The sequence below is a fragment of the Electrophorus electricus genome, chromosome 14 (assembly GCF_041902795.1).
Source record: "Electrophorus electricus isolate QZ-2024a chromosome 14, ASM4190279v1, whole genome shotgun sequence".
Taxonomy (NCBI): domain Eukaryota; kingdom Metazoa; phylum Chordata; class Actinopteri; order Gymnotiformes; family Gymnotidae; genus Electrophorus; species Electrophorus electricus.
Window position 1 is genome coordinate 5622501 of NC_137510.1, and position 20579 is coordinate 5643079.

The 20579-nt window shown below is 47.7% G+C and overlaps 1 protein-coding gene across 5 annotated transcripts in view; it reads left to right on the forward strand.

The window, feature by feature from the left end:
• dnah5 (dynein, axonemal, heavy chain 5) overlaps positions 1-20579 on the forward strand; it is an 83807-nt gene that overhangs the window by 51811 nt on the left and 11417 nt on the right. For 4 of the 5 annotated variants that reach the window (XM_081696275.1, XM_081696276.1, XM_081696277.1 and 1 more), the window contains 16 exons: positions 150-280; positions 1300-1453; positions 3283-3550; positions 5124-5355; positions 5635-5749; positions 7038-7214; positions 8576-8779; positions 11798-11977; positions 12053-12190; positions 13065-13200; positions 13661-13977; positions 14435-14590; positions 16054-16236; positions 18532-18775; positions 19664-19778; positions 20054-20244. In XM_081696275.1, the coding sequence (XP_081552401.1) occupies positions 150-280; positions 1300-1453; positions 3283-3550; positions 5124-5355; positions 5635-5749; positions 7038-7214; positions 8576-8779; positions 11798-11977; positions 12053-12190; positions 13065-13200; positions 13661-13977; positions 14435-14590; positions 16054-16236; positions 18532-18775; positions 19664-19778; positions 20054-20244 (2941 nt within the window). The remainder of the gene's footprint in view (positions 1-149; positions 281-1299; positions 1454-3282; positions 3551-5123; positions 5356-5634; positions 5750-7037; positions 7215-8575; positions 8780-11797; positions 11978-12052; positions 12191-13064; positions 13201-13660; positions 13978-14434; positions 14591-16053; positions 16237-18531; positions 18776-19663; positions 19779-20053; positions 20245-20579) is intronic. The other variant, XM_081696278.1, reaches the window with a different exon arrangement.

The window sequence follows — 20579 nt, forward strand, 5'->3', positions numbered from 1 at the left end:
GGAGGTAGTCTCTCTCTCTCTCTCTCTCTCTCTCTCTCTCTCTCTCTCTCTCACTCTCTCTCTCACTCTCTCTCTCTCTCTCTCTCTCTCTCTCTCACTCTCTCTCTCTCTCTCTCTCTCTCTCTCTCTCTCTCTCTCACTCTTTGCAGGTGTCTCGAATAATCCGGACTCCCCGGGGGAACGCCCTGCTGGTCGGTGTGGGAGGCTCAGGGAAACAGAGTTTGACGAGACTGGCATCTTTTATCGCCGGATACAAAACCTTCCAGATCACTCTGACGCGGTGAGGCAGAGTCTGTGCTCCCCACCGTCCTTCACACTATTAACGCTCTATCATTCATACCGTCTTAAAAAATGTAAACTAAACAATGTAAATTATTATTTTTATGAAAATGTTATTGTCCTTCAGGAAGGTGAGATTCTTTGATAATTATAAATCAATTCAAATACTTTCTAGATATGCCAGCAATCTGAGTCAGCAGTTATTATATATATATATATATATATATATATAATTTTTTTTTTTTCTTTCAGTTTAGCTCAGTTTCCTTGCTTCCATGCTCTTGCTCAGGTGTAATGTAGTTTGTCTGCACTCCATTAGATGGTATCTGTGTATAAGAGTGTGGCATCATTGGCATGCCTGCAGGCGTTGGGGAGGAACCAACCATAACTGGTGAAGTGAGGCGTCTGATGAGGCAGGGGCCATTTCCAATTCTGCACCAAGTCTCCTGGTGCAATTAATAATGCGGGCCAGCCTGAGGAGTGGAATTGGACTGGAAGTGGGAAAGTTCTGTAGTCGATAAAGTCTGGATGTTATGCTGTTGGTGGGCCATCTGTAACAAGCAAATCGCTAGATTGAGTTGGTGCAGAACAAGGACTTTGAAGCAAAACAATTTGCTGGGTCTGGAACAATGAAACGGGCTTCTCTCTGAGAACTCTGTTGTGACGGCAGGGAGGATTCAGTGGTTTGAGTCAAGGTGCAGAGGGCTTTGGGGAGAGAGAGAGAGACAGACAGACAGACAGACAGACAGACAGACAGGGTGTGTGTGTGTGTGTGTGTGTGTGTGTGTGTGTGTGAGACTCCCTGTAGACAGCAGATGGCTTGCCACTTGTTCCCTGGAAAACACAAGCCGCTCACGATTCCCAGTATTCCTGTCGTCTCGTCACACCATGATCCAAAAGGGCACATGCTCATATACACGTATACACACACACACACACACGGTCACTCTCTCACATAGACACATAAACAGGAGTGTCATGCACTCTCCTCACACTACTTCCCTCGTTCTGTCTGTCTAGTTCCTACAACACTTCTAACCTGTTGGACGACCTGAAAGGGCTGTATAAGACAGCAGGACAGCAGGGCAAAGGCGTTACCTTCATCTTCACCGACAACGAGATCAAGGATGAGTCCTTCCTGGAGTATATGAACAACGTCCTTTCGTCCGGAGAGGTCAGGACCCTGCCCTAACCGTGCCCAGCAGCAGATGACCATGCACATATGACCATGCACATATGACCATGCACACACACACACACACACACACACACACACAAAGACCCTGTCTCTCTCTGTTACGTACATATGCATACACAAACACAAGCACAAATGAACACATAAACACATATATATACAAGCACATATGCAAACACAAACCCTCTCTCTCTTGTGCACACACACATACAGAAACTCACAGCTTATCACTTCACTTTCTCACACATGTACAAGGTTCCAAACCCCCCCCGCGCGCACACACATACACACACACATAAACACTCTGCTGCAGCGGATTGTGACTGGCTTCGTCTTCACTAACGATGCAAGACTAGCCAGGCTCTCCACAGTGAGAAACCCCAGAGTTGCACGGCATGGAGATAGGTGTGCTCGCCAGAGACAGACAGAGCGAGAGAGAGAAAGGCAGGGAAAAGGTGAGAAGTTCTGACATCGCCTCGGGGAGCAGCGGAGAGAGAGAGGGAGAGAGAGAGAGAGGGGAAGAGGGAGAGAATGCAGAGATAGGGACAGGCAGTGAACAGGGGTTTAGGTGTTAGTGATGGAACAATATATAGGTAAACAATAAAGGTGCTATACGTGGCGAATAGCGTCATCTGATTGGATATTGTTCCGTGATAAAAAGAAATTTTGCCATTATTACCATGAGACCAGGACTCGGTGGTCCGGAACATGTCGCACTGTGTGTTTCCCAGCATCTGAGAGCAGAGAGAATTGGAATCCTGCCGGCGGGTGCTAACAGAGGCCGAGCGGATTTCGTTACGATGAGAAAAGACATGAGCGCGCATGTGTGCCACAATGGCTGGAAGAATGAGTCTGATGACACTAGGGAAGAGAGCTCTGTTACCCAGACTTCCTTAACCTAAGAAGAGAATGAGACCAGGCTGTGAGAGCAGAAAAGAACCTGCGGTGCCGCTCTAAACAAGGCTGCACAAAGCGAAGCGAGAAAACGGCTAAGAGTCCAAGGCGCCGGCTCCCCGAGCTAATTTTGAGCTCGGAATCCGGCTGCGGTTCGGTTCGAGCGCCGTATCACTTCTTGTAGACCTTCTCGATTCTTTTCTTTTTTTTTTCCCACAGAAAGGGAAATGAAACACAGGCCGGGCAAATGGACGCTGAGAAACTGGACTTTTGCCACGATGACGTTTCCATTTGCGTCAAGCAATGACACGAATCGCCGATCGGCTGGGTTTTGCTGAACTTGTTGTGCCCTTACTCCAGGGAGAGCGTACCGTGATTGGTCGTCGTCCCTCCTGGGTGCAGAGGGTGCTGTGGCAACTGCATTCACCTGCAGACATTATGTCATTAATCATGCAGTTAAACACTCGAGGAAGGATGTCTTCGCCAGGGAGAACGGCCATTAGGAGTGCTGCCGTTTCTGAATATTAATAGGATTTGAATGAATAATTAATTAGAGGCAGCCCTTAGGGCCCTGCGAAGAGCCCAACAGGCAGGTGGGAGCTGTGGCGTCCTGGAGGCACATGTTCCTGACAGAGCGCTAAAAAAGCCAAGGGGTTGTGACCAGGTGTCCTGTATCACAGCTGCGTTTCTGTAGCTATGAGATGTGATTACTGAAGTAATCTGTCACTCAGTGGGGGGTCTGCATATGATAGCTGTATTTGCTTGATTTTTGCCATGGCAGTTCTCCGACATTGCCTGTGCTACTTTATGTGTGTTTTGAGCGGTGTCTGCGCTTGTGAATTCGTGTGAACCGCGCACTCATACTGGCGTGATCAAAAATGGTGGTAAAATGTTGCATCCTTCCCTCCCTCCAGGTGTCCAGCCTGTTCGCTCGCGATGAGATCGACGAGATCCTCAGCGACCTGATCCCGGTCATGAAGCGGGAGTTCCCGCGGCGACCGCCCACCAACGAGAGCTTGCACGAGTTCTTCATGGGCCGGGTGCGGCAGAACCTGCACGTGGTGCTGTGCTTCTCTCCTGTGGGTGACAAGTTCCGGAACCGCGCCCTCAAGTTCCCTGCCCTCATCTCGGGCTGCACCATGGACTGGTTTAGCCGCTGGCCCAAAGACGCCCTCGTCGCAGGTCAGAAACAGCTACTCCTCTGTCAGGCTCATTGGTTCCAGCTTATCTTTCGACCCACTCTTTCCTCCTGCGGTGTAGGACCGAAGTCCTGGGACTTTCTGGGTCCTCCCTTGACACATAATCCGGCGTCCTAAATCGGACCACGTGAGCCCACGTGTCCGAACAGCTATCATTTGTACCCCTGACCATCACCGGGGTAGAACACTAGGGCGTTGACCCAAAGCTCGCTGTTCGGTCCGGAAACAGACAGATTTATTTATAATGCAATGAAAGGGACCGAGCAGGGAGAATCTGCTCTCAGGCTGGCCTCGGGGCAGTGGATGTCTGGTGTCATGCACTCGAAGCCTGACTGCTGTAGAACAGGACCCTGGTAGCGAGTGATATGGGGCAGGAGAGCCACTCCAACTGGGGAAAGTGAGGGCATTCTGCCTCTCTGGCACACCAGCAGCCACAGGTCCGAAACGGTGGTTCTGATTGGACAGTGACAGCAATCGGCGACCCTGGATTATTACTTCCTGCACCGCCACCTGTCCAGTTAGGACGTTGATAAATCAAGCTCGGAACAAGCCAGTTCAGAAGAGCCAGTTCAAATTGCATAATTGCTCTTTTTATTAGAATGCTCAGTTCTGCTATAATCTACAAATCAACTTTTTTTCCAGGCTAGGTTTTTGAATCCCTTACGCACCTGATTCATCTCACAGGTTTGGCATTTAGGTGATAAGGAGGGACTTCACTAAACTATGTGGTGTGGAGGAGCTCTAGGATTGGTTCTGAACACTGCAGGTGTATGGGGAGGGAAAGCTCCAGTAGCTAGATGGTTGACTCATTCTGTTTACAACACGTTCTATGAGCAAGGGGCTTTAGAAACACCAATATAAGCATGATGGAAGTTAGGTTGATTGGATACTCTAAATCATTCCTGTATGAATGTGACCTGTGTTAATGTGTATGTGTATGTGTAAGTGTGTGTGTGTGTGTGTGTGTGTCCAGTGATGGTGCTCTATCCTGGTCCAATAGAGAGTATGCTGCTTCTCACTGTGTTTAAGTGATTATAAAAAAAGAAAGCTGATATCTGTTTGTGAAGTGTCCTTGAGTTTGGAAAAAAAAAAGTGCTATATAAATGTAAATAATAACCTAACTACACCTTTAATCAAGAACCTGACTACACTTTTAAACAAGAACCTGACTACACTTTTAATCAAGAGTCTAAATACACTTTTAATCAATATCCTGACTACACCTTTAATCAAGAGCCTGACTACGCCTTTAATCAAGAACCTGACAATGCCTTTAAAAGGAAGTTCACAGAAAGCTAAGCAGTGGCTGAATAATTGCCACCTTCCTGCTTTCTTTCCATCTTTACTGGCAGTAAATGCTTTTTCATTTGTCACGAAACTCCACACGGGAGCGGCTACACGGGAAAATCACTTAGCGGCGAACCAGACCTACAGACATCAATTTAGCCAAACCTGTTGAGAGGCCAATTATGAAGGCTGTTGTGGCAAGCAGCCTCATCAGGCTATCTTTGGAGTGTTTTTTCCTCATTTTTCTTTCTTTCTCTCTTCGCTCCCAGTCTCGGAGCACTTCCTGTCCACCTACGACGTCGACTGCTCCGCCCAGGTGAAGGCGGAGGTGGTGCAGTGCATGGGGTCCTTTCAGGACGGCGTGGCAGAGAAGTGCGCCGACTACTTCCGCAGATACCGCCGCTCTGCCCACGTCACTCCCAAGTCTTACCTGTCCTTCATCCAGGGCTACAAGGCCATCTACAAGGAGAAGCGGTCGGAGGTTCAGACCCTGGCCGACCGGTACGCCCCTCGGGGGAGGGGTCACGTGTTTCAGGCCTGTCCGGTTCAACTTGCCACATCTAGGCTAAATGCACTAGCGTTAATTGCAGTGTCATGTCTCATACAGAGTATGATTTATGCCTGCCAGTAAAATGCAACTGTTATATGAACTTTGGCAGAGTTTCCATTAACATTATCACTATGCAGTTGTTCATTTAACGCTAGACAGGACCATTAAAAGCGATTAAAAGGGGTTGGACGTCCCTGGCGCCTTTATAATCGCGCATCTGTGCATGGCAGGATGAAGACAGGCCTACACAAGCTGAAAGAGGCCTCCGAGTCTGTGGCTGCACTCAGCAAAGAGCTGGAGGTGAAGGAGAAGGAGCTGAAGATCGCAAACGAGAAAGCCGATATGGTGAGTGTGTGTGTGTGTGTGCGTGTGCGTGTGCGTGTGCGTGCACGTGCGCGTGCGTGTGCGTGTGCGCGTGCGCGTGCGTGCGTGCGTGCGTGCGTGCGTGCGTGTGTGCGTGCGTGCGCGTGTGTGTGTGTGTGCGTGCGTGCGTGCGTGTGTGTGTGTGTGTGTGTGAGTGTGTGTGTGCGTGTGTGTGTGTGTGTGTGTGACACATGGAGATAGCAAATCATTTTGCCCACCAGTTTCAGAGAATCATCAACATTCCTCAGCTAACCCCACCCTCCCCAAGGATGTCACAACCAACTACCAAACCAGACATAATGGGATAAAATTGGAGAGGAAAGTGGACTGCTTTGCAACTGGCTAATGCTCCTCACCAAACCCTTCCAGCTGAAGCGCTCCGGCCAACCGGTCGGCTTTGCCGTTGGGCTGCGTGACCTTTCCGTTCTTTGCCATTCAGCCAGCCGAGGAAGGGGGCAAGAGGCCTCGTCGCGGTCCCTGCGTCGTTCGCTGCCCCTTGCCTGATTGGTGGAGATGCTACTCCCAGCCCACATGGCCTCCCCTCCACCCCACCGAGACCCCACCAGCACCATTCCATTCCCTGCCTCCTTCTGGGCTTTCTGATGTAGCCACAGCCAAGCCTCCAAATGTGCCATACTCTCTGTACACCAATGACTGCCCCTCCATGGACCCCTCAGTCAACATCCTGAAATTTGCGGATGATACCACAGTCATCATTCTCATATGTGACGGTGATGAGTCTGATCCTCTGTGGTCCTCTGGACCTTCCACAATGACCTGGAACTGACTACACCGAAAACAGTGGCTATGAAATTGAATATCAAAATAATGCATAATTAACTACACAAACATTTCATCCTGATCTTGTCATAGTAATTCACCTATATCTGCAGGCTTCTGACCTACCTTTTACCTGCCAATTCATTTTTATTTATTTTATTTATTTACTTTATGGTTCTGTAATCGCATCTTCCAACCGCTGCACTCTGCAGTCTTAACAATTGAAGCAGGATGCACATGTAAGGTTTACACGTATGACTGTGTGTGTGTGTGTGGTGGTACTGTGCATAAGCAACTGTGGGTGAGCAAATTCCTTGAATGAGTGAGGATTCTAGGCCAATGAAGCCTGATTCTGTTTCCAGCAACGCAAAAACGTGCCAACATGATAAATGGCTGATATCCCAATTATTGTGGGCTGATGGTGTATAATCCAAGAGTGTTTGACAGGCAGACACTGCTGACCGTGTTATATCTGTCACGTTCCTGGCAGGTGCTTAAGGAGGTCACGGTGAAAGCGCAGGCAGCCGAAAACGTGAAGGTGGAGGTGCAGAAGGTGAAGGACAAAGCCCAGGCCATCGTGGACAGCATCTCGGCAGACAAGGCCATCGCTGAGGAGAAGCTGGAGGCAGCCAGGCCAGCCCTGGAAGAGGCGGAGGCAGCGCTGCAGGTTGGGGGGTGGGGTTTAGGGAGGCGGGGTTTGGGCAGGAGGGCTAAAGTCAACTGACTCTGGAAGTAAAGGGGAGGGGACGGAAGAGGAGAGGAGTGTGCAGCTTGGAAAAGTCAGAAAGCACATGTGGATAGGAGTGGAGAGGACAAATAGGAGCAAGGAGAAAAGGAGAAAGGAGGAGTTAGGGTTAGTGAGTGTGTGTGTGTGTGTGTGTGTGTGTGTGTGTGTGTGTGTGTGTGTGTGTGTGTGTGTGTGTGTGTGTGAGAGTGTGAGTGAGTGAGCGTGTGTGTGTGAGTAAGTGAGCGTGTGTGTGTGTGTGTGTGTGTGTGTGTGTGTGTGTGTGTGTGAGTGAGCGTGTGTGTGTGTGAGAGAGTGTGTTTGTGTGTTGGTGGTGGCTGCCTTTTTGTGAACCTGTGATGTTTTAGGACTCTCACGTGTGATGTTTTAGGACTCTCACGTGTGATGTTTTAGGACTCTGGTGCCTGCAGCTCCTGTTTAATTACAGGCTGCCTGGGAGGGGGTAAAAATAGAGGTGCTGCTGGCAGTGCTGTGTGTGTGTGTGTGTGTGTGTGTGTGTGTGCGTGTGAGTGAGCGTGTGAGTGAGCGTGTGTGTGTGTGTGTGTGTGTGTGTGTGTGTGTGAGAGAGAGAGAGAGAGCAAGATTAGGGGCCTGACAGCAGCCCTCACATATTCTTCACACACACACACACACACACACACACACACACACATACACACACACACACACACACACACACAATCTTCCTCCCCTCTATTAAACATCTGGAGGCTTCTCTATCCTCTGTCGCTTCTTTCTCTACTACTCATTTCCTTCACAAGCTCCATGGCAACATGTCTATTTCTCACTATACACACACACACACACACACACACACACAATGTTAGATATAGGTTTTACAATAACTGCAGAATATTACAATTATATTAATATTAGAACATTGCAGTAGTCATCAGTACACCCCAGCATCTCTCACTGTGTCACATTTCCATCTGAGTGACAGTTGAGGCAGGCAGTCTGGGTTCTGTCAGGGGAATCTTTCTCCCAGTAGTTTGACAGAATGACCTCCCTGGAGCTCTCAGAAGGATGCCCTCCTTGGGGTTGGGGGTGCAGTTCCATAACACTGCCGCCCAAGTGCACGCCTCTCCAACTTCTTCCACGGGGCTACCCCGTTGTCACAGTTCCTGCGCGGCTCTGCGGCCTGGTGTCTGTTATTCTGCAGGTTCTCCGAGGGCTACCGTGTGCCCAGGCTCATGTGTCTACTTTGTCGATGGGATGTCAGGCTGTCACCCACTCTCTCTCCTTTAATCTCTCTCTCAATCTCTCTCTGTCCCTCTCCCCAGACGATCAAGCCGTCGGACATCGCCACGGTGCGCACGCTGGGCCGACCCCCCCACTTGATCATGCGCATAATGGATTGTGTGCTGCTGCTGTTCCAGCGCAGGCTGAACTCGGTCCGTGTTGACCCCGAGAGAAGCAGTGTCACGCCGTCCTGGCAGGAGTCGCTCAAGCTCATGACGGCCGGGAACTTCCTGGGCAGCCTTCAGGTATGGCCAAGGTCACTTCAAGCCAAGGCCACTTCAAGCCAAGGACTCTTTGAGCCAAGAGCACTTGGAGTGTATAAGTACAGGAAACGAGACCAGCCTGTGTTTTGGTTGTGTTCCTTATCTAAGATCAATTTGACTGCAGATTTCTTAAATGGGAAAACAATCGAGGTACTATAATAACTAAAAAAGTAAAATATAGTAAATTATAGATATAGTCTATTTTACTTTTCCAAAATGAAAATCGTTACATACATGCTGTTAAATTATTTTTCTTATTTGTATTTATGCTTTAAGGATTAGGATTTAGCATGTTATAGACAACTACTGGAAGAGTTCATCTGATTTCTGGTGGTGTGAGATAGTCTGGGGGGGGGGGGTCCATTCAGATGTGTGCGACTGATGACTGTTCATCACGTCAGCGTGCTTCAGCGCACACTGTTTACCTTTTATCATAAGCAATTTCGCCAAATCCGCTGACCTGATTTGTTCCGTTCATTTACAGCAACAGGTGGAGCTTTGCGGTTTGTTGTTAAGAGCCCCGCTTTGACGGTCTAGAAGCAAAGCTTTCTCCCCGCGCTCAGTTCAGTTCATTTATCCAGTACAGAACCGCTTCTGGGTCCATTGTCTCAATTTTACAGGGTCCCTGTATCCCAGCAACAGATACAACAGCAAGGAAATCATAGTACGGAAATAAAACCAGAAAATGGTGAGAGAATGAAGAAAACAAGATCTAAATAAAACAGATAATGTGAGGCATAGAAAACGCAGCGGTATTAGTGAGGGTAGTATTTGTTTTCTTTTAAATGAAATCTTAATCAAAATGCTTGAATAAAATGTTGTACGGTTAAAAAAAGAGGAGAAAAAACCCCCCACTGACCTTTAGTTTGGCCATCATCCTTATCTTGCCCTTTTTACCAAGCTGTAAACCCAAATGCACATGACCAAGGCTTACCTTTCATGCATAATGTTTATGCTGTTGTAGTCAGTATCCAGGCATCTCAAGGCCATCAGCTCCTCCTTAAAACTGACTTGAATTCAATCCGATTTATTTGCACAATGTTGAAACCCTCTCCTAAATGTGCGATTCCTCGTTTCTGGCATTGAACGGCAGCATCATGCAGAGGTAAATGCTGTAGGTAGGCAGATATGTATATTCACGTTGTTGGAAGCGCAGTTGCAAAATTTGTATTAATTTCCATCGGGGGTGTTTAATTATTAAACTAATAATGCTAATTTAACTATTGAAATAATCATTTCACACACAATTTATCATCTACATGTAACAGATCAGTTTGTGATTTGTGTTTTTAATTGTGAGGAGATATATTAACAAGTAACCAGGTTTAGCATAACAGAAGGATGAAGGAAACATATTAACATATAAACATAAAGATAGAAACGTAAACGTAACGCTTGACATGGCTAGTGAAGGCGTCAGCGAGTCAGATATTTGATTGCGTTTTTGAAGCTGACAGTTCAGCTAAATTGAACCTCCCATGAGTTAAGTAAATTGAACTTTCCCTAATTTACGTGTGACTTGTTTAAATGTTATTTTACTGCTGTGCCGGTTCTGTCTGGAGTCGTTTTTTTTTTAAATGCTGTCATCACTGTGATGAGAACAGTGAGGTTGTGTTGAGTATGAGAATTCTGTTCTATATGGGCTGTTGTTGAAAACTGAAACCTTCACCGATAAATACAAAGACAAGCAATGCCGTTACATTCAAATGTAAAGAATGACCCAGTATAAACCGCTGCAGAACCCCACTAATAATCTCAGTAAAACCCCATCACACACCACCAAAAGCTACACATTGGGTTCTTGCAGTGATGTAACTTAAGCATTCTGATCAATTCTTTAGAAATTAGAATTTAGAAATTAGGTGATAATTGTTTAAGTCATTTTACAGCACCAGAATTATTGTTAAGTTAAAGATGGGAGTGATTAGGTCAGTAAGTTGCAGTAAAATAGCATATATCTAATTAGCACACACTTTTTATTGAGTATGGATTAAGTATAGGTTGTAAAACATTGGAAAGGAGTGTTTACACCCGATATACATAAACAGAAACATAAAAGTTATCAGAAGTTATAAAAATTATCAAATTATAATTATGTATGTATTGTCCAATCAATATCTATGCCAGTCACTCTGGATAAAAGCATTTACTGAATGCTGTAAAACATAAATAATTATAAAGAGTAAATCAGGCAATACATGCATACAAGGGGAAACCTTCATATCCCGCCTTTACTAACACTCCAGAATATTAGCACAGAGTCTGTTTCCATCAAGCACGCTTCTGTAGTCGGGCACAGTTGTAATTGGTAAACAGGTAATGGGATTATACGAAAGGTCAGTTGTCGTTGAAAGAAAATGTCTCGGAGTCTCCGCGGTAAACACGAGAGACACGGTGAAGAGTGACAGCTGAATGAAAGGTCCAGCAGACTTGCCTAAAGGCTCTAATGAGCCTGTAAAGCGGAGTAAGGTGACCCAGTGGTACGAGACGTCGACGCAGGCGTGAGGTTGGGATGAAGAGAGTCTTTCTAATCGCCACAACCACTAAAATCCTGGGGTGCACGAAGATTTGGCCTGTGAAAAACCGAACTTTTGTTCGTGAATCAACTCAGGCTGTTTAGGCCCTGGAGGCGGGGTCAGCCTCCATTTCATCCTGAATAATTTAGAAAAGCATGTGATGTGTCGGAGGCGGACCGTAAACACCCAGAGCAGTTAGGTCGCCCTGCTTAACATCAGTAACCAACAACTTCAACTGACTGGATAAGGCGTGCACACGCACGCACACACGCGCGCACACACGCGCGCACACACACACACACACACAGAGAAAAAAGAGCAACATGCATAGAGTTCAACTACAACTGTTCCTTTTAACCCTTCTTTCTACTCTGTAAATGCTGTAAATTTGTTATCGTCTAACACATGCTGCCATTCTGTCCCTCTGTCTGTCTCTCTCTCTCTCTCTCTCTCTCTGTCTCTCTCTCTCTCTCTCCATCCCCAGCAATTCCCCAAAGACACCATCAACGAGGAGGTGGTGGAGCTCCTCCACCCATACTTCGATATGGCCGACTACAACATCGAGACGGCCAGGCGGGTGTGTGGCAACGTGGCGGGTCTGTGCTCCTGGACCAAGGCTATGGCTGCCTTCTTTGCCATCAACAAGGAAGTGCTGCCCCTGAAGGTCAGCAGTGATATCTAGTGCTCTTCACTTTTTATTAGCTCTCTCTCCATCTCTCTCTCTCTCTCGCCCCCTCAGGCCAACCTGGCTGTGCAAGAGAACAGGTTGACCATGGCAAATGCAGACCTGCAAAAGGCCCAGGCTGAGCTGGACGACAAGCAGGCCGAACTGGACGTGGTTCAGGCGGAGTACGAGAAGGCCATGGTGGAGAAGCAGGTGAACAGCTGAGGCCCAGAACCCCACATCTCCAGACCCGTTCAGCACTGGCTAGTTAAATTCCAGAAACCCACCTCTCCAGACCCGTTCGGCGCTGGCTAGTTAAAACCCAGAAACCCACCTGTCCAAACATGTTGCACCCTCTGCTGATGTGTTAATGATGAGGGTTAGGTTTAACCCTAAATCTGATCCACCCACTTTTTTTCTCAATTATTCCTATGCCGATAGCATTGCCTCTATTTCAAAGGGCAGAGGTTTCCAACTCGCACTGAAACTTTTAGCACTTTTCTTGGCAAAAAAATGAGTCAGTTTTAATTGGTGCATACTGAATCTTTAATTTGCATTTCTGCATAAAACTGAACACAGTGAATCTTGTAAATGATTCCAAAACTGCCATCTTGATGAATCACTCAAGCCTCACTGTGTGTTCTTGCACAGATTAGACAAGTATTAAAAATAGACCCAAGTATTCTCCAATGTTCCCATTCGCAAAGTGTCATCAGTCACATTAGCATCGTATTCATTAGGTGGTAATTGTGTGATTATCATTCACTGACTGGCTGGTCTCAGTGTTGATTTAATTTAGGCATGTACTATTCAAGGGAACATAAGATGACTTTCGAATTGTACAGAACATCTCACTGGAGATTAAAGGTTTTTGCGATTAATAACCCAGTAGAATCGATCCCCTTAAAGTCTGATACTTTGTAACCACATTCAGGTTCTACAACATATGAAAGTTTAGGTTCCGAAGTGGTATGTGGTAATGATATCACTGGAGGTCTCTTTCATTTCCTCTCTCTCTCTCTCTCTCTCTCTCTCTCTCTCTCTCTCTCTCTCTCTCTCTCTCTCTCTCCCTCACTCGTCATGTCAGACGCTGCTCCAAGATGCGGAGCGTTGCAGGCACAAAATGCAGACGGCATCCGGTCTGATCAGTGGACTGGCGGGAGAGAAGGCGCGTTGGACAGAGCAGAGCCGCGAGTTCGCCACCCAGACCAAGAGGCTCGTCGGTGCGCTCCGCCTGTCCTCTTATATACCACAGCTTCAGTCATGTGTTACTGTGTATGTGGGGAGCTACACGCATGCTGGAAAAGGACGCCTTGAAGGCATTCCACCGCTTTGTATTATGCGTCTTAAAAGCCTGTGAGAAACAGAAAGAGAAAGAGAGGTGATAAAAAGTTCAGTGAACTGAAGGTTTCTACACTGAAGGTTTCTAAAGGAACAAAGAAACACATTCACTCTTTCTGTGCGTGTGCGTGTGCGTGTGTGTGTGTGTGTGTGTGTGAGTGTGTGTGTGTGAGTGTGTGTGTGTGAGTGTGTGTGTGTTTGTGTGTGTGTGTGTGTGTGTGTGTGTGTTTTTGTGTGTGTGTGAGTGTGTGTGAGTGTGTGTGTGTGTGTGTGTGTGTGTGTGTGCGTGTGTGTGTGTGTGTGTGTGTGTCTTTAATAACTGATATTTCTTTTCATCATCAGGGGACGTGCTGCTGGCCACCGCCTTCCTGTCATACTCCGGCCCCTTCAACCAGGAATTCCGTGACCTTCTGCTCTCTGATTGGCAGCGGGAGATGCGGGCCCGTGCCATTCCCTTCGGGACGGCCCTGAACCTTGCCGACATGCTGATCGACACGGCCACGGTGAGCGAGTGGACCCTGCAGGGGCTGCCTAACGACGACCTGTCCATCCAGAACGGCATAATCGTGACCAAGGCTGCCCGTTTCCCTCTGCTCATCGACCCCCAGACGCAGGGCAAGACCTGGATCAAGAACAAAGAGGCTAAGAGTGAACTACAGGTGAGGAGAGAGCTCGACTCGACGCTCGCCTGATGCTTAAGCAACAAACGCTAACGACGATTGATTGCTAATAGCATTATGTAAATGGCCTCGGGCTAATTAGCGGCAGCCAGCTGTCGTTAATTGTTAGCCACATTTTCACTGAGCTGTGTTTTGTTGGATTAACTGCCATGATCTTAAGGGGATTAGAGATTCTTAACCACTCTGTATAATGAGGTAGCGGTGAGTCACACAGCCTAAAAAAAAACTCCCTTTCAAGGTTGGGTCGTTCACAGATAATTTTCCTATGGATCACTAAGAACTCACTTGGCTGCATTTGAAATCATGACTGGCCTCTCTCAGATTGGTCCGATGCCCTTTTAGAAATATGTATCCCCCCCATATACTTTTCATATCCGGTAATAGCTTTCCAGGTAGCAGTGCTCAAGTTTGTGACGAGGACTCGCTGTTCTCACAGATCACGTCACTGAATCACAAGTACTTCAGGAACCACCTGGAAGACAGCCTGTCTCTAGGTCGCCCCTTACTGATCGAGGACATAGGGGAGGAGCTGGATCCAGCGCTGGATAACGTCCTGGAGAAGAACTTCATCAAGACCGGCTCTACATATAAGGTATTCAAAGTTTCCGGTTGTGTATGTCATTATGCCATTGCTGACATAATGACTCCTGTAGAGTAAGTTGAGCGTAATACTAGTAACTCCAGTAATCTGGGGTTTGATTCCCACTGCTCTGGATAAGAGCATCTGCCAATAGCAGAAGCCCAGCCAGACACTGTATTGACTGTGTTGTGGAAATAAGATTTCAAGTGTGGTAACTAAAGACTGCAGAATTATAATAATTAGCGTGAAATTATTCTGACGTAGTGGCATATTCTTTCCTCTTCCATTCCGAGTTCCCTCGTTTACAACAGCAACGGTTTGAAGCAAGCGACAAAATGGCCTAATCTTATTTTAAGCAAGATAATAACAGCATATTGGATGCAGCGATTTTTGCCCACTTTTTCAGCCTACATAATTGCTTTGCTTAACATAAAAAAAGTAATCTTCTTTACTTTACCTCTTTATTTCAACATGCTGAAATGTGTGGAATTATAGAATGGAGAGTTTGATTATGTATTTGTCACGTCTCTTAATAACCGTTTACGAGGTTTATTAATAGCAACCAGGAGTCATATATCATCTGATTTGAGGCACCAGAAAGCATTGTGTTTATGTGGGCGTGAATACGGCCCCAGTTGCATCTGAGGCTCGTCCGCTTTGGAGAAGTGTGCAAAGGTCCGGTCATGTCCACAGCAGAAGGCCCCTGTCCTGGCTACCGTCGTGGCGTTCATGTAGACAGGGCTCAGACGGGGCTCAGCTGGGGCAGAGCTGAGCCTGTGATTGACAGCGGTCCCCGGGGGGCTCGTTAGTGGCTGTGCCGGCCGCAGCTGTCGGTCAACGAGCGCGCAGCATGAGGCGCGACTCTGACGCAGCTCGCTCGCAGCTCTGTTAACACGGAAGTGCGAACACCTGATCTCCGGCTGTGGAGAGAAAAGAGCCAAATAACGACGGCCGAGTTCCTCTCACAGGTCCGGGCCGGGTCCCCAGTCACCAGCTCTCAAGCCCAAGTTGAGTCTCGAGTCCAAGCCAGGTTTTCCCTTACCTTTGAGTTGAGTCAAAGTCAAAATCCTGGATGTGGTCTGGAGGGGACATGCATGAATCTTTTACAGAAAGACAAACCCTTGAGAGCTGAACTTGTTCGAGAAAGTACTTTGCATATTCACACTAGTGTCAGAGCATGGAAAATTAACGTAGCATCTTTGAATCCAACTTAAAGCCGTGTCTCAAACTCGAATCCACGTTACAAATCATTAAATTTGTGACTCCAATCTAGATCCCAGACTCGAGTAGGTCACTGGTACATAATCACTGGTACAAACTCGTCTTCAACTGCCTGAGTACAAGCTGCCATTATTCCGTCTGCAGTGTTGATGCTTGTCACTGTTCTGTACGCATGTGAAGAATATCTGCCAGCTTGTCTCACTGGGAATGTCTCTCTCCCCGTCTCACTCCCACGGGTGCTGTCGCCTGAACAGGTGAAGGTGGGCGATAAGGAGGTGGACGTCATGAAGGGTTTCCGGCTGTACATGACCACCAAGCTGCCCAACCCGGCGTACACCCCGGAGGTCAGCGCTCGCACAGCCATCATCGACTTCACCGTCACCATGCGCGGCCTGGAGGACCAGCTGCTGGGTAGGGTCATCCTCACGGAGAAACAGGTTAGTCCAGTGCGAGCGTCTCAACTCCACACTCGAGCCTCTTCACCTGGATGGGGTTTCTGCAAGAGGGGGGTGGCTAGAAACCTAAAAGCAGCTGTTTTTCAGTGGAGGAGAAGCATCTTCATGCAGATGAAGACCAGCTTTCGTGATGAACTGGTGTCTTAACAGAATTTCCACCAGTGCAAGAAGCCATTTGCACCATTTAACTGACTCTTTTATCCAAAAAGTGGCTTGCAATTCTGACTAAACACAACTTGTGCAACTGAGGTTTAAGGGCCTTACTCAGGGACCCAACAGAGGCAGCTTGGCAGTGGTGGCGCTTAAACTGGCAACCTTGCAAGTACTAATCAAGTACTTTAACCACTCAGCTACCACTGCCCCTAAGAGGAGTCAGGAATCAAGTTAGCTGTAAGTATGAGAACTTTTTTAGGACTTTTCCATGAAGCTCTCGTCTTATAGTCAGCGAATGACAACCAAGGTCACAATACAGCAGTGCAGCAGAATGCGAACTGAGAATAACCTCGGAAAACTGGTAACCTCAGCCGTAGTGCAGCAATGGTGTCGATCTCTGTACTAGTCACGGGGGTAAGGGATAATGAGGAGGGTGGAGCTGGAGCTGCAGTGAGCCAATGAGGAGCCGAGATACCAGTGTGGCCTCTCGTCAGGGCGGAGACTCACTGACATTGCTCACTGCTTTTAAGTCCTATCAGTGCTGTACTGCTAAACATTTATGATTATGTCTGATTAGTCTAGACCTCACATAATGAAAATTCATTCTTTCCAATGTAAGAATTCTGCATATGATTCCAAGGCTGTTTCACTTTTTAGTGTTTTTCCTTTCATCACTTTCTTGAGTGTGTGCATTACAGCGCAAGTGTAATATGCATCTACTGGGATGTCAGTGTGTGGGCCAGCAAACCATGGGCAAGACTGGCTTCAGAACTACTTCTGGTGCAGTGGTTTTTAAGTTTGCTATCGTGCAGCTCCCGTTGTGAATGCTCCTGCCTTTCTAGTCATGTGGTGAGCACACCCGATGGAGCACACCCATGGTGCACACCCGATGGAGCACACCCATGGAATGCGCCCCATGGTTTCTATGGTTAAGAGAGGCCATGGGCCCTCTCTGTGATGAGAATTTGTATCAGTTTTGCGTCAGTAATTACCAGCTGAGTTTTCGTAACTCACGTTTGGATGCATCGATCTCAGACTACTGGTGTAGCTTAAAAATGTTATATTCGAAAGAAAATGATTTTGTTGAATCATTATTACCCAAAGGAGGAATTCATGTTTTTTATGTGGAATGTGTGAAATTGGGTTAAAAATTATTTGAGATTGCAAGAATCCATCAGCATTATTGACTTTCACGGCGCTCAGTTTTGCCAACAAGTTTGTTTGCTCAGTATCGGCAATTCACCGCACCAGTTCCTCCCTGCCAGACCCAACAGGCCCTGAAACAGCCCCATAGGATGTTCCATCTAACGACGCTTCACTTTGGGGCCTTTTAGCTAGTCAGGAATAATGAAGCCTGCGAGTTGTTAAAGCTTGCGGCAAACTAGCGATCGTCACTTTTCGATGGCCGATCTCGCATGGGAACGATCAAAAAATGTGACCGGCGCCACGGGGCACAGAACAGGAAGCGTGCATAATGGAAGAAAATGCAATAGACTACAGACAAAGGCAACAGTGGTTATTAAGGCAGTTTGCGGTCGACTGACGCGCGGGCAGCCTAAATTGCCTATCTGTGTGTGCCTTTCCTTCACTGCCTTTATATTTAGCCCTGCGAAAGGCAGCATTTAAAAGCCGCAACGGTCACAAGACTGCATTCCCATTCCAAGTCTGTAGCGACGGAGGCTTTTGAAGAAACAAACAGTCAAATTGAAGCTCCTGGATCACCTTCATGTCTCCTGTAGTTCTGTCTTCGGTCGCTTATCCGCAGCCTTCTCTCCTTGGCAGTAAATCAGAGATCATAAAAGCAGAGATGTTTGGTTTTGTTCTGTTTCTGTCTCTTCCCAGCACGGTGGTGTTGTCATCATTCTGGCACGTTTATCTACTGGTGAACTTTTTTTTTTTTAAGCATGTTTTCACCTGGATTAACCTTGGTTAGGCAACTTGGAGGTCATGGAAATAAGGGTCTGAATCTCCGCTCGAAGGTCATGAAGGGTCAAAGAACCACCACGAGTGTTCCTCTCCTCCTCCACTGAAAAAAGGCTTAGCAGAGCGTAGCACCCCCTTTGGAGAGGGGGTCCTCCATCGTAGCCGGCGCGTTATGACGTGCGGGCCTGCCCCCTCCCACAGGAGCTGGAGAAGGAGCGTACGGACCTGCTGGAGGACGTGACGGCCAACAAGCGGCGGATGAAGGAGCTGGAGGACAGCCTGCTGCTCCGGCTGACCAGCACGCGGGGCTCGCTGGTGGACGACGACACTCTGGTCGTGGTGCTCGGCAACACCAAGCACACTGCCGAGGAGGTCACGCAGAAGCTCCAGATCGCCGCGGAGACTGAGGTCCAGATCAACACCGCGCGGGAGGAGTACAGACCCGGTACCCGCCCTACCCTTCATCGGTCCTCCCTTGCTGCTTGAGTCACGGACACATTAAAGTCCCAGGGAACCTGAGTCCAGATTAGGACCAGTTAGGTTGAGGTTGGTCTTGTGGCCACACTGCACAAGCAATGAGTTGGTGACTTTGGTGTCCACATATACCGCAGTCACACGTTTTCACAAGGCTACTTATCCCTCCAACATAACTTTTATCCACACTGTGTTTTGAAATGTTCCTTTTAAATCTGAGCAACTTAGTTGATAAAATCTTACCTTGCACATGTAGCCTACTGTGAATTCAGCGCCAGTGGGATCTGAATGAACTCTCCCCACTTAGGCGGCTGGCTGTCAGTCATGAGTGTTCATTAGCATATTAGGACCACACCCAGTTTCATGTGCAGAGCTCACATGGCTTTGATCAGCAGATTCAGCTGGTCTTATTTGTTTCTTTATTTTCCAGTTAAAACTTGCTAGCTAGTTGGTCAACATAACATTCAAGTTTTGCATCAGAAACACATGTCGTATTTTAAATATTAATAGTCAGTGTTCCCTGGGACTTTAAATCCAAAGCACTCAGCAATTTCCAACAAACACCAACAAACACCAACAAACCCAACTGTCAGCATTAGAATGACTGTGTTTGCTGAAGAACAAAGTATTGGTGAGTTTTAGAGGTGTTAAGGGATTGCCAAAGCAAAGGTGAAGCTAGCGCTGCACAGAGCTAACTGCCTGCATTCATCTTTCTTCTTTATCAGCACTGTTTTCACTTTCAGTTGTATTCCTGTAACAAAATCTGCCTCTCCTTGTAGTTCAACCCCGTTATGCATGTGAGAGCCTTCTTTTTTTTTCGTTCACCGACAAAGCTAGTAAGCTGTGTCATGCGTTGTAGTGGCTACCAGAGGCAGTATCCTGTACTTCCTGATCACGGAGATGAGCATGGTGAATGTGATGTATCAGACGTCCCTGCGGCAGTTCCTCGGCCTGTTCGACGTGTCCCTGGCCAGGTAACGCCGGCCACGACCATGTGGCATGTCGCCTGCCGTGCCAACGGTGTTTCACTCAAACTCGGGACAGGGACATCAGCACCAAGAATGGTCAAAGCAGTTCTGTATACGCACGAGCGTGTTCTGGTAGTGTTCCGGTGTAGTTTTTTTATTCATTTACAGGCTTATTTAAAGTAATTGCTCTTTGGCAGTCGGTCACGTGACATATGAGGCAGCAGGGCCAGCTTGTTAAGAGCGGCCACCGTGCTAGCATTTGTGCTTCTCTGCTGGAACAGGTCTTCGAAGAATCCAATTACAAGTAAACGCATCAGCAACATCATCGAGTACATGACGCACGAGGTGCACCGGTGCACAGCGCGGGGCCTGTACGAAGAGCACAAGTTCCTGTTCACACTCCTGCTCGCGCTCAAGATTGACCTTCAGAGCGGCCGGGTCAAGCACGAGGAGTTCCTGACCCTCATTAAAGGTGGGAGGACTTCCGCCAAGCGCAGACGACCCTACCTTGGCTACCTTACGCACTCTCTCTCCTCCTCCTCTTCCTCCACACTCCGCTCGCTTTCTTCCGCGAGAGCTACAACAAGCGCTCCGCAGTGGGAACTCGGGCAACCCGCTTTCCATCACGCTGTTCGGCTCGCGTAATTACGTCTCTGCGTGGTTGCGGTTTTCAAATTGAGTTTTGTGACTCAGCGGAGGCGCAGCATCATCCTGAACCCCTCCCGTTTGTCAGCATATATGCATATGATACAGGAAACCACTGCACATGATGCATTAACACGCTGTGTGAACAGAGTAGTTCAGTAT